This window comes from Vanessa atalanta, chromosome 8 (genome assembly GCF_905147765.1).
Source record: "Vanessa atalanta chromosome 8, ilVanAtal1.2, whole genome shotgun sequence".
Lineage (NCBI taxonomy): Eukaryota > Metazoa > Arthropoda > Insecta > Lepidoptera > Nymphalidae > Vanessa > Vanessa atalanta.
The window spans coordinates 6,470,203-6,485,431 of record NC_061878.1 but is presented as its reverse complement, the minus strand read 5'-3'; the positions used below and the strand labels follow the sequence as shown (position 1 = coordinate 6,485,431).

At 31.7% G+C, this 15,229-nt stretch overlaps 1 protein-coding gene across 2 annotated transcripts; it reads left to right on the top strand.

Moving 5' to 3' along the window:
* Nucleotides 1-1,301: 1,301 nt before the first annotated feature.
* LOC125065819 (outer dynein arm-docking complex subunit 4-like) lies at nt 1,302-14,606 on the top strand. 2 transcript variants are annotated; one of them, XM_047673655.1, is made up of 12 exons: nt 1,302-1,408; nt 3,020-3,089; nt 4,208-4,301; nt 5,347-5,504; nt 7,244-7,393; nt 7,719-7,925; nt 8,313-8,615; nt 8,906-9,042; nt 9,515-9,660; nt 10,164-10,330; nt 13,392-13,543; nt 14,335-14,606. In XM_047673655.1, exons 1-12 carry the CDS (start codon nt 1,341-1,343, stop codon nt 14,480-14,482), a joined length of 1,800 nt encoding a protein of 599 aa, XP_047529611.1. In that variant the 5' UTR covers nt 1,302-1,340; the 3' UTR covers nt 14,483-14,606. The 2 variants fall into 2 exon arrangements, with proteins under 2 accessions (XP_047529611.1, XP_047529613.1); XM_047673657.1 differs by lacking the exon at nt 3,020-3,089 and having other exon boundaries at nt 1,324-1,408.
* Nucleotides 14,607-15,229: the final 623 nt, after the last annotated feature.

Here is a 15,229-nt window from a genome sequence, read left to right as displayed (position 1 = left end):
GTTTCTTTCTCCGATATATACAATTTAAAATATTTTATTTTAATTTTATCCAAATTTATTTCTAAATCTACACTATTTTTTTTTTAGATTTAATTTTAAATTTGTTCATCTCTAAGATGTTCCTACATTACGTAACATTTTTGGCGATTTTTATGATGCTTAGAAGTCACGATGTAAACCAAAACGTAAGACCATAACGTGACTTAGTATTTTATATTTAAAGAGGACGTAAAGGTTTACTACAGGTTTACAGACATAGAGGTTATACTAGTTATTTATACAAGGGCGAAGGGCTCACGTAGTAAATTGAGCCAAGACTACATCATGAATTGAAGGGTCGACGTTGAAACTACAGACCCTGCAATATAATTCATGAATACTAGGGATTGTGTGAATTTAGAACTGAAATGCGCATTACAGAGCGAAACTCATAAGATTAAATATTTTGAGAATCCATGTCAATCAACCTATATGCATAATGGTGACAAATTACGTCTATACGTATGTGTATACTTGGTACGTACGACTTTTAACGAACTATTATGGTGTACGATGTTAAAAGTTAGGTTCTGTTAAAATCAACATGTTATAACTATATTCAAAATTAAATAAACTCAAGAACTTAAAACTAGTATGAAAGAAATACCAAGAATGGTTTATTGATAGATTTCGGCCAATTTTTGATTGTAAACAGCGCCTAGTTACTGCGTTGGAGATATTATTATAAGTATTTGTGATCGTGCACAAGTGGAAATGAGCAATTTAATCTATTTCCCTACTGATGAGATGAAAACTTAGCACTTAAGAAATATAGTCTTTTATTCTAGACCGATTAGGGAGTTGTTAGTAGGAATACGACCATAGTTGTACAATTTATTTTGTCTTGTTTTATAAATAGAAATTCCGCCGAAAGAAATACAATGAATGTAAAAAGAATTTTGCTCGATCTTGCTGTACTAAAATATGTGCAAGTTTTATATCCAATTAACTTAGTTATTACGTGTTTTTTCTCCTATAAATGTGTATTTTTATTATTATTATTATTATTTTAAAATTTACGCCTATTAAAGACTTTTCTTTATAAAATAAAATTAAATATTATAATAAAAATATTTTTCATAATTGTTCAAGAAAATGCTTGTCTTTATAAACGTTATTGTACGCATAAGATAAATAATACGCAATAAATAGGCAATCGCAGCCGACTAGATTTATTAAGAAATATTGTTAAAAAATATGTATCAAACTGATGTCGTCACACTTACGCGATTAAAAATCAACTAAACTATTTTTCTCTAATATCTTAATCTAACTATTTTTTAATTAAGTAATTACGAAATATGAGAAAAAAGTTAGAACTCGAAGAAAGGCCAATATGCAATGCAGTGACCGTGTATCGCGAGAGAGGGTAAGTGGTTATGAAAAACAAACATTTAACGAGAATATACATTTATGCTAGAGTCCATTAAGAAATATAAATGAAAAAACATATTTGCAGCTAAGCTTTAATACAATTAACCATTTTTTAATTTCTATAAAAGTGTATTACTAAAGATAATTTAGTACACAGAAATTTTTATGAACCCTTTGGTATGTACACGTAAATTTTTACAGAAGATTGCCGGCTCAAATTCGGTAGAGCGCCAATGAGTTTTCATTAGCTTAATTTGTGGTTCTAATTCATCTCCTATTCGGCGAGTTGAATTGTAATTCAATTGTATTTAGCAATTTAATAAACATACCTTGCCGGATATCTATTCCGGCAAGGTATTCTTATAACTTCTCTTCGGTTCTTACTTTTCGATTATTCTCGGTAGCGTCTACATTCTAAACAGGGCGTAACATAAATGTTATATAAACCTATAATATGATAATTTACATGTATATTTAGACTTTGTTTGAGACGTAGGAATGCCTAGATATAGCTACTAAATTTGACGTTTCCTGGTTGGAAAATTCTATTAATTTAATTGATTTTCTCACCATTATCTCACCTGACTGCAACTACTACTTTTTTCAGTACGTGTTCTCGAAAACCGAGTACGCAATTACTATTTAAAAGCCATCTAAATTCACCCAACCAGGTACCGTATATGTTTTAAGCAGAAATTCAAAGTAAATGAGAACTACTACTGCAAAATTCTTTCCTGTTAAGGAAAATATGGAAATAAAACCACTACACTACTCCCCCGCGCAGTACCGAATATGCACGTCCCAATTTTTTTTACTATAAATTTATTATTTCTCACAATGTTTACAGTCTTGTACAGGGATACAAATTTAAATTAATATACAATTATTGCGAGAGTCTAGCGGATTCGGTGGTTAGAACACGTGAATCAGCTAAGATTGCAAGCTCAAATGCGGGCAAGCGCCGCTGATTTTTAACTAATCGTGTTTATAATTCATTTCGTGCTTGGCTGTGAAGGTTATGGTATCGAATAATAATACATACATATATGTATCAAGCGTGGTGGAAACTACACCTCAAAAGGACAGGTGTACGTCCAGCTGTGAAACAATTACAGGCTTACCTTACAGTCTGAGGCAGCAGTCCAACAGAGATCAGACCCAAAAACAGCGTCAATTTTTGAGCCAGTCCGAGTGGAAGAACATCAACTAACTTCAATTGACCTGATACGGGAATCGAATCCAGCACCTTACGGTATTTACCGTTCTAAGCTAGCTACTAGATTAATGAAGGAATAACATTTTACACTTTTAACATCTGATGTCACTAAATAAATTGTATTTAATTGAAAATGAGAATAAATTAAAAACAATTGAAATAAAAACCACACCTTATTCTCGTTTTAATGTCAAAATTCATGTAAATATCTTATATTTATTAAATATCATGCATAATATGTTAAATTTTCAATTTAATTAAAATAGAACAAGATTACCGTTCTGTATAACGAATCATCTAATTACTTAAAGCCGAATTAATCCATTTTGAAGTGTGATGAAATGATAAAACGATTGCCATGTACATTGAAGATAACATTTCCATCGGCAGAAATTACTTGCAGCGCTTGGAGCAATTCGAGAAAGCAATTCTCGCTTACAACGAAGCTCTACGGTGGAATGTGAGCGATAAATATTTTGCGAGTATAAATTATGTCTAATACTTACGAAAGAAAATACATGTTTACATCGTGGATTATGTAATCATATACTTACAAATAACAGAGTATCATTAATCTATATAATGGTATATATTAATGTTTTTAATGAAATAGACATTGCTACTGAAATATTAACAATTCCTTGCATCACACCTATGTTGTACCAACCTTAGGATTCAAGATGATCCCTTGAACCTCTTGTTACAATGGCTTACTCACCCTTCAAACTAGAACACAACAATGATGAATGTGAGGTACCTACACCTTAGGCTTGCACTAAGCCCTACAATCAAGCTTATAGTTTAACAGTTTTAGCCTACTTCATAAGGATGGTATCAAATCATTACATTGAGTACATTATTAACTACTGAGCCCTTACCGATTTTTCTCGGTAGACCCTTCATTCCGAACCGGTGGTAGCTTTCCATTTAATACAACTCTGTAAAATGACAATTCAAAATTGCTTCTAAAGGCCTACTTGAATAAAGTATATTTTTATTTGATTTTTTTGCGTATGATATTATATTATTATAATAATTAATCGATTCCATTTCGATCGGTTATCTCATTAAAAATAATACACTTCCTAAGAGTTCAATACGGACTTATGTCCGTAGGAAATTGACAAGTGAATTTGTCAATTCTACTTATATTCGTCGATAGCTCTTCACCTATACAGAAAGGATTTTAATTATACTCATTTTATTGAATAGAGTATTCTACTTATTTGTAAATATATTCTTTTTTTATGACTCAATATCATCGCTGACTGGTAATATTTTTTGTAAATTTTAATAGATATATACTTTGAAAGTAGTCTCATGAAAGCCTACCGCATAAAGTATAAAACTTCGTTTCTCTTAAAAGCACTGTTTCATTTGAGCAGCACGTTTTGAAGGACTATAAAATTAATTCATTAAATAAAAACTCTCTGTTTATATTAAGTCTCCGACTACAAGATAATAACCCTTCTATATAATTTAAACTTTTATGTAAAGTTGAACTTTACTCAACTTCAATGTTATATTGTTAGGAGGAAATTTTTTTTTTATAACATACGTGTTGCTTAACATTCGTAGAACTCAGATATTGGTTCTCTGCTTGGAAGAAGTTTGGCTCGCGCCAAGGCGACGCATTATGCCGGTGCTTTAGAAGATGCTGCACGCGCTGCTCGTAAGCTATTTATCATATTATTTTATGATAGAACAAAATTGTTAAGTCACTATATGTACATGTATGAATGTATCGTATCTTTTGGTCGAGTTTTACATGAAAATACATATTCATGTCTCTTGGTCATTAAAGTCTATTTTTTTGTTTGATCAAGTGCTACGCGATATGACAAATCAATGCCACACGATGCTAGACGATAAGAGATGTTTTAAAATAAAGAATGTTTTAATATCGTCTAAAAATTTTAGCTACAAGGGACATAACATCGTAATTTTCTATGAAATTTTTACTCTTTTTATTCAAAAATACAGTCAAAATTAAAATTATTTTTAGAGCACTCTTATTATAAATTATCAAAACTAACATCAACGTGATTTGAAATTAGAAGATTATATAAATCTGTAGTGACGCAAAACACGAAGCGATCGACAATCGCGCTGTTATATTTCCTTGTCATTCGTGTGCGTCCTTATAAAAGTTGCGCGCACACATGCAAATAGCTTAAGATTTTAGTATTTACAAATTCAACAGTCTTAGTACTGTGAAGAAAGATATCTTATCTTCGTATCTTTATAAAAGAGTAAGATATTCAGTTGGTGGTAGCTTTGTGCAAGCCTGGTCTCTCATCAGATATTCTACCACCAAACAGCAGTACGCGGTACAGTACGTAGTTGTTGTTTTCCGGCTTGAAGGGTGAATGAGCCAGTGTTACTACAGGTACAAGGGACATAAATTCTTAGAATTAAGGGTTGGTGGCACGCTGGTATATCTAAGGAATGGTTAATATTTTCTTACAGTACCATTGTCTATGAGCGATGGTGATAAGATGGTCCATTAGCCGTTCCACCTCCCTACAATAATAAAGAAAGACACTTTTATACATTTACTTGCTCATAAAATTCTTATGATAATCATTTTCAAATAATTACAAATAATGTAAGCATTGTACACGGATAGCACATACTTTATGAGTAAGTATTAAAATAAAGTGTGCATATATTTTAAAATTTTGAATAAACTTGGTATTATCGTTTCGTTAATATAGAACTCGAGCCGGAAAATCTGACAGCTCTGCAAATAAAAGCAAAAACGGAATATGAAAAATGCGAATTCGAGAGGGCCTTAGTGCTCGCCTATCGAGGCCAGAGGTTGAGATTATTGCCACCGAACTTCGCAGATTGTGTCCGATGCGCTGAGGAAACGGTAAATGTTTAATTTTAAATTTATTATACACATAAAACGTTAGTAAATTAATGTTTCATTTTTAAAAAAATTACATACATAAATAAAATATTGTAAATATGTGTGTGTGTAACGGGGCGTTATGTATTTGTATATCAATTTAAAAATAGTCTATATTTTCGTCATTTGTGGTACTTTTTATTGCATAAAACTCTAAACGATAAGACTGCCTCTTTGTACAAGTATGTATGTATGTATTACGACAAGCACTTTTTTGTTTTTTGCGTGATAATAATTACTTAATAAATTTTCACACAATATAATATATCTATCTAAATCAAAATCAAAATATTCTTTATATAAGTACGCTCATAGAAGCACTTTTTATTCGCCGCGTTACAGTCAAGAAACTCAGTAGTTACTAAGTATTATAAAATGTATATATATCCACGCCTTTTTTCTTAAATATTATATCGTAGTTATTAATATGTCATATTTATCTTCTTTTTTTTGACATGAGCTTTAAAATTTTTAATTTTTTAAAGGCCAAGATGAAAAAACTGTTTACTAAAAAAAAGTAAATTAAATGTGTAAAGCAGTAACCTATCCGACGTTAGTCATGATCAATCAACTGTTTCTCTTTACGAACTATTTTTTGGTCTTCACAAAAGATCACAATCAGGTATGTGCGTTGTGCACCTTTTTACTCGGAACCCAATTAGTATTCCAGGTAAGAGTACATAAAAAGACTACAAAATCTTGTTCAAACGTTTGCTCATCTTTGTGCGACCCAGGCTGCCTCACCGGACAATGTTGTCACGGACCAGGGGACGCAAACTGTTCTTTATTGCAACCTGTAACGAAAATACCTTTTGTCTAAGCTCGACACGTTGCTGACAAGTTTAACTGTTACAACTAATATTGGAAATTCCCTATAGATTGCTCCTTTTAAGCAACTCCAAAGGGGAGTATTTTTCATTTTGCTTTGTAAAAAACATGATATATCGTTAATAAAATCATATGGTACGTTAAGTTACGTAAAAAGTCGATATTAAATTCTAAAATAATCTATGAAATACCTTTAATATATTTAATTTTATTAATTAAACTTCACAATGAAAGGTTTTTGAATAGTCAATATTTAAATACTACCACTCCAATTCGATATATAACATTATTTTATTATTATTCTATATGAAAACATGAAATCAATACTTGCTATTATGAAATTAAAAAAATAATCCCGCTGAGTGTCTTCCGCTGGTTCTCCTCTGGTCTTAATTTCCGAACCGGTGGTAGATATTTGACTATCAATAAGCAAGAGTAACACTTCCATATTGAATAATGCTTTTTGATTTTGACTTTGACTTTGACTCTCCAGAAATATAAAAACAACTACAATTAATAGAAATAAATATGCAAAGTACTGCCTGATCTTTTATTATTAGATTTTTTCCTAAGATGTCATCACAAGAATCTTAATTTACCTACATTTGATTACAAAGTAATGCAATACTAAGACCTTCGCCTTATTTTGCAGAATATGTTTTTTAATATTTTGTAACAATTTCAATTCAACCTTTCTGTTACCTAATAAATCAGTGCGGGACGAGAGGTTGTGCTGATCGGACCTGTGACATCGGGAGTGTGAGGGTTACGTGCGGTATATTTATTGGTAACACCCAATCGATCAAGGTCATCGATATACATCCACCTCTGAAATCCCTATTACATCCGTTTTATATTAATCATTTCTTAAGGTTCGAGAATGTGTTGGCGAAACAGCTGAGAAAACATTGTCTTCTAGAATCAAACAATTGCAAATAATAAATATGTTTGACGATACTATGGCCAATGTCACAAATATCCCAAAACGCAAATCTAGAATGCTGCCACAAACAACCCGACAAGTAAATATTACTTAAATTAATTCGTATTTTTTTATAATCTTTGTCTCGAGCACAGAGTAAGAAACCCTATTCTATAGACAATAGCCATCTAAATATATATAAACCTAGCCTCCGCCAACGTCTTCACCGGCAGTTGAGGCACACTCCGCCCTCCTCAAAATATTTGCGTGTTTGTGTAACACCCAAACAAACAAGCTAGCATATTTAGTATATTAGTTTCCAAACTATCCATATAAAGGTATTTAGAATGTTAACGTAGAAAGACAAACAGTAAACACTAAAATAAATTAATATGAAAACGGTTTCCTAAGTCTTCACGTTTTAGATTCAAGAAATATCTCGTGTGGAAAAACAGAAGGCTGAACATATATCCCGAGTAATGGCTTCGAAGTATTTGGAGCAAATGGCTCATGACAAATATTTTCTCACAACACTTTGTAAAGATGAAAGACTTTACTCTGCAAATAAACTGGGATCGCAGAAACTACAACTATTAGCTAATAAAGCGTTAGCAGATGTTGAAAAGAGACAAGTATATATATTTTATTCATACTTGATATTTAAGTTAGAAGACTCAAAGTAAAATATTATTTACAATAAAATACTAAATAAGTATTGGAATTCATAAAATCGTCAGAAAATTAGCTCACTCCGTATAGAATGTTATGAAATATCTACAAAATATGTCCAAGATATTTCTGTGATCGATATATTAACAAAGCAATATTTTTTAGTATTAAAAATATGATTATATTGAAAATTATTTTATTAAAAATTAACTAAGTACTATAAAAATGCACAAAATAAATTGGTGGTATCCCAAAAATATAGTCTAAAATCGATCGACATAATAATATTTTAATAGTCAAATTGGCATCAAAGCAATTGGTTATAAAACGTTTTAATTTTTTTATGCCAGGCTGTCCTTCGGGAACGTAGACCTTTATATGCTGCACGAGCCATAGAAGCAGCAGCTAGGGCCAGACTTTCCAGAGCTCGAAAACAAAGAATAGGACACGCCCAGCAGCAGCACGCAACAGACGCTCGTCGTCTAGTTAGTGCTGCTCGGGATATTTATGAAAAACATGACACTACGAAATGTCTCGAAGCAGCTGAGTTTGGAATGGAACAAATTTCAAGAATCCCATCAAATATGCTACCAGACAAAGATGTTTTTTTGCAGCAACTACATGAAATCGTTGCAGAGGCTTTTTTAGACCAGGTAGTCTTCCATTATGAGATTCATAAACATATAATTTGGTATTTAAATACCAAATAAACAAATATGTTTCTGTTCAAAAACTTTTTTTTTTTCACTCCCAATATTAATATCCAAAAAAGTAAAGTGTAAAGTTCATTCTTTTTCAGGCTCTACCAAGTAGCTATCGCCATTTTACAAAATTAAACTAAAAGTAAAACTCACTATCAAAATCATTACTATTACTATCATTCGTTTCATTAAGTCTTCAGTCTGTAAATTTATTACGTTTTAAATTTCCATTTCATTCACAGAAGCGTGTTAGAGATGAAATGAGCGAAGCAGATCGTGAGAAAAGAGCCTTTATACTATTGGGAATACCAATATCGCGTGAACCGAGCCGTGATTCAATTTTGCGTACGCGACCTCCGGCGCCCCCTCGTGACGCCAAGTTAGGAACTTTACGTGAACATAATATTTTACAGCTGAAATTCTGGTGTTGAAAATTATTATTTTTAATTTTATTTCATTCAACAATATATTTGTGAGTAATATGCGATCGGATGTCATTAAATGGGAAAATGGTCACCACATTGATATTGATACCAATATAACAACCGTCACACTAGCTCATCTTAAATTCAAACCATGACACTGGAAAATAAAGTATTGCTCTATGGCGGTAGAATATAATATAATGTATGTTACATATGTACATATCTGTTTAAGATTAATAAACATTCGCCAGACATGAAAGTTGACATTACTATCTGAATTTATTTATGGAGAATGTTCGTCGATGGTGCCATAGCCTATCAACCGATCGCCATCACAGTTTCTGCCAGATTTAACATTTTTTTTTTTATTTTATAAAATTTACGAATTTAACATTATGTGTTTTGCTTAAAGATAAACATTTTCAGACGTCGTCTTCGTCGATTGGAGCGAGCCCTAACTGTGAGCGTCCGTGCCTCGGAACGTTGTTACGCGCTACATGAACTTGGACGCCTTCTTGTTGACACGAAACAAGCCCACAGAGCAAGGTTCTACGCTTTGAAATGTCAATCTGGTAATAAAACATGTTTCAACTACTACAGTAACTACAGTTGTGTTTTCGCACAAGATATATGACGGAGTATTTTCAAACATACGTTAAAAAATGTTTAAACATCCAAATTGAGGAATTTCTAATTTTTTGCAGTCAGTTACACAGAAAATCCTCCCACTGCTTTCATTCTGACTATTAAACGTATTTTCACACGGCTTTTACCAATGGACGGGGTGATTTACTTTAAATATGACTATGCTTTTTGAAGATGTTCCAAAAAATCTTACTTTACTAGCCTACGTCGCGTTTAATTTATTGTTTTAAACCTATTTTTATATGTACTCTAACAGTAACTGATTTTTTTAATGAATATATATTTTTTTTTATATCATAAAAAGGTTTGTTGAGCTAAAGTAACATTAAAACTTAAATTAAAGTAAAAATAAAAACCGCAAGTATTATATAAATGATAAAAAAATAATTTTGTTTATCAAAAGCTAAATACTGATATTTTAAATGTGCAGAAGCGAGATCCGCTGGTCAACGAGTGTGGTTACTAAACGCAACTTTCCTTTTGGCTCGATGTCACATACTACAGAACAACCGTCCTGAAACCAGAGCGGCACTCATTGAAGGAGCTGGATTTGCTCGCTCTTTTGGTTACAAAGATGTGGCAGCTTTCTTTGATACGGTATTAAGAAACAGTTTGTATAAATATGCTCAATACATACTTATGTCATTATAATACCTCTAAATATTATTAATTATTGTACGTACTCGTGTGTCAGACGCACAATCAAAAGTGTGTTCGTGTGAGTATGTGTATCAAACACGCGCACATACCACCAAGTTCGTATGTGTGCGTATTTCTCATAAAATATTTAACGACCAACGAGACGATTTTCATGAGAAGTGTAAATGACTTTTTGAAAAGAATAGACTAATACTTTCCGACAGCAAAAAATAACAATAAAATTAATAAATGTAAATAAATAATTATTATGGTTAACAATTAAACGACATATTTTCTATCACTCAGAAAGCCTCTGTGATATGTAATTGCACCATATTTTTTGTATTTATTTTACTGAAAGCTATTGTTGCATTTTATAAAAAAAGAATACGTAGAAATGTATAAATTTACTCTAACTCTAGTTCAATAAAATATGTTCTATTTGTATGCATTCCGTATTCAATATCGCATTCAATTCGTTCGGATGAACTATTGTTATTTTATTCACAAGTATTACTAGTCTAGCAGGAAGTAATAACAGCATCAAGTACAAACACAACTCTTCATAAATCTACAGCAAATGTGCATTTTATTTCTCACTAGCTACTTTTTCTAACAATAATGTGATGCTGTGTTACGTTACGTACTGTTTTGTATTTGATGAATTATTTCAAGTATTATATACTAGTTTATAGGTGACGGTGCAGGTTGAGAAACTGATCGTCTCCAGGCAATTAAAAAATATATAATATTAATTCCGGTAAAAAGATAATCTCGCTGAATTTTGTGGTAATTTCTTTCGATCGAAATGACTTAAGCGCAGAACTAAAGGCTTCACGTAATTAATTCACGAAGACTGTTACTTTCAAAATCTGGGATACTAGTGAAATTATGTTTTGGAAAAAGCCAATAATTTTATAGCTCGTTTTGGGGCTTAACCCAATAGATCTACATTTATAGTGTTATAAGCTAGTCACTAGACAAATGAAACATTTGAATGGGCAATTTACACAAGCCATAAATCCTAACTATTCCAAGATATTATATGTACATATATATAAATTACTGTCTGTATAACTCTAAGAAAGTTATAGATGAAAGTACATGAATATATATTCTTAAGATATAGGCAAGCGGAGGGGCAGGTGGTCACCACCACCCAAAAAAAATGGCACTGTATGAAATATTAAGCATTCCTAACATCGCCAATGCACCACCAAACTCGGGAACTAAGATGTCATATCCCTTGTAGCTGTAGTTACACTGACTAACTCAGCCTTCAAACCGGTACACAACAATACTAAGTACTCTTATTCAGCGGTACATATATTATATCTGATGAGTGGGTAGCTACCGTTGCTTTCACAAATCCACCACCAAGTGAATATCTTACTATACGCTTTCATAGATATACAAAAATAAGATATATTTTTCTGTAGTACTAAGACTGTTGTATTTGTAAATACTTAAAACCTTAAGCCGTTGCATGTGTTCGCGCAACTTTTATAAGGACAGACACGAATGACAGGGATATACAAGAGCGCGACTATCGATCGCTCTGTTTGTTTTGCGTCACTACAGATTTATGTATTACATTAGCATTACATTAGCAGCCTGTAAATTTCCCACTGCTGGGCTAAGGCCTCCTCTCCCTTTGAGGAGAAGGTTTTGAGCATATTCCACCACGCTGCTCCAATGCGGGTTGGTGGAATACACATGTGGCAGAATTTCGTTGAAATTAGACACATGCAGGTTTCCTCACGATGTTTTCCTTCACCGCCGAGCACGACATGAATTATAAACACAAAATTTATGTATACAATCTTCTAATTTCAAATGAGGATATGGGAGGCCACATCACTTGATGTTAGTTTTAATAATCATACGAAGAGTGCTCTTAAAAATCAACTTCGTTTTGACTGCATTTTTGAATAAAAAGAGTAAAAATGTAAAATAATATACTGTATACGCGTACAATAATTATGCAAGTTTTAATGGCATACGCGCCGCTGGGTTAGTATTAAAACGTCCCATACTTTACTAATGGTCGGTATACATACATATTATTATATAATATTTACATACGTATGTCTGAAAATATGGGAAGCTAATGCCCATTAACCCTTTTAAATATACTTGGTGAATTCAGACGTGTGAAAGCGTATAAAAACATTTTTTTTTTTTTAAATAAGACAGTTTCATTACACGAACATTAGAAGCATAATTTTATTTAGAGTCATTAAAGCTTAATAACTTTCAGTAAACGACGTGATGATTTGGTAGTAGCTTAAATACGTGAGTCTCTATTGAATATTAATTATTAATTGATAAACTTAACTTATGTTTATAATACATGTCGTGATCTCGGGTGATAGAAAAAATCGTAAGGATTCCGCATGTCACACTATCTGTGAAACTCTGCCTCAAGTTTAGCAGAATTTTTAAGTGTAGCTCCAACTCTTCTTCTCAAGAGTAAATGAAATAGCAACACAGTAGCAGGACATTCACGGTTACTTTACTTTTACTCATACAAACATTGCTACTTTAAATATACATATTTACTATATAGATCTTTCAAAGCTTGAAATAATTTAATTCAATGTGTACTCACTGTATTGTTATAGGTATAAGGCAATTGTTTGTGTGTGTGTCTTGTTCTTTCAAATGCTAAGTTACTAACAACAGAAGGAGGTAATAAATATCTTTTCAACCGCTACACATATTTCATTAGTAAGGCTGTGAACGTTTAACTTGAAACATAGATTAATAGTGTAAAATGTGATAATATATATAAAACCCTGTCTCATTGCCTCCGTCGGTGACAGGGCTGGTTTATTTCGTCGCTTTTGTCCAGAGATTCACCGAGAAAATGTTCCTTGCATCCTTGTCACCATTCAACGTACTCATTTATACAGTCGTTACTTTTTAATTGTAAATATTTATTAAAGTTGTCAATGTAGAAAAAAAGTAAATAAAACCTCTTTTCTTCTATCTAAAATGATTTTATTATTTCATATAGTGCGTTGACGTATCATTAGAAGGGGAGATCGGTTCTTCGGACTCGATATTGGAAAAACGAGAGAAGGCAATGGTCAGTCTGATGCAAGATGACGATATGCGCATGGCAGCTGAACATTTGTTTCGACGAATGTCCGTCATACCCGCTTCCAGGTACGTTACAATGTCTTAACTTAATTCGTGAATAATATGAATAATAAACCACTGATTGACAATTTTTGAATGTTAATGCCTAAAACCTTCCAAATATTATACAAAAGTTACATCGTAATCGGATGAACAGTATTGTAACGCATAAGATACAAACTCAGAAATTATATATATAAAAATACGATTAAGCGTACCGGAAATAACCTTTTCCTTCGCCTACCGAGTGTTACTACCTACACAAATAGCGTCTTTATCTTAAATTTCATTGAAACATATTACAAAACGAAATTATAAGTTATTTTCCTAAAATAACCTAAATATTAAAAAAAAACAAGAAACATAGTATTTACTGTATAGAAGTTAATAGATAGATTTTTATATAATTATACAAATATTTTTTAAGGTGAACACTTAAACAAAATATTGCCAAAACAGTGCCCGGCCTAATAATAATTTTATTATCCTACAAGGATTTCGTCTGTCAGATGTCAAAATAAATACAATATTTAAGCATACCTACATAAATAAAGTTATATAATTATTATTACATTCATAAAGTAACTATCATTATGTGGAAAAAATACCTTTCCATTATATTTATACAATTTAAAAATAATGTTATATATTTTTATCTACTATAATTTTATTTACGTATCTTTTTATATAACACATTTAATAGAGTGGTGAATAATATCCACGAATCTATACAAATAATCTTTCAATCATTTTATAAAATAATACAAATTAAAAAAATAACACTCACACGTCATCTCAGCATTATCTTATAATTGCAGGCGTTTCTCCGTGATGCCGGGCGCTAGAGCGGAGAGCGCGCCGTCCGCCGCCGGCCGCCGCGTATCGATCATGCCGAGAACTCAGCAGCCTGTGCGAATTGCACACAAAGCTAGGCACCCCCTGGGATTTCAGGATTTTGACAATTGACTCCATAACACAAGCAATATACTAGTCATTTTATAAAAAAAATTTTAACACATTTCATAAATAATAAATATTATTTCGACATATTTTTATAAATGATATTATAATTGTTTAGCGAAAAAATATACTTCATAAAATTACAGTTACTCTTATATTATTACAGTTTGATTTTATTTCTTATAGAGATAACAATAATAGTAGAATAAATTATTAAATGTATCTAATTTTTAAACAATAACGATGAATATATTTCGACCCGTCTCGAAATTATTTTTCTAGCATTAGAATTAAAAGAAGTATTATAATTTTATTTATGTGTCTAGACATAGACATTTGATAACAACGGGAATAATGATCCGAACGATATAAGCACTTTAATAATAATTATATTTCTTAATAAAGATTTTCTTTAGTAGTGTAAAATTTACTTATTGAATGTTTTTAAAAAACCTACTTATATTGAACTTAAAAAGTCACTTTAAATTGTAAAAACGAAGATATTTGGAGAAAGTAGTAAATTTATTCAGGGATATACCCAGAATTAAATCCTGCTACGATAATAAAGCGCACCAGTCTAAATACAACTCAAGCTATGTGCAGATTGAGCCAACCTCTGTAAAGCAATTAGCCGAAGCAAATCATGATGATAAATCATTTCTTGACAGAACTATCTACGAAGATATAGCCTCTAGGGCACTAGCGCAAACATGGGTAAGCTAGAATTAAATTATGATCCCATGGGACCATTTA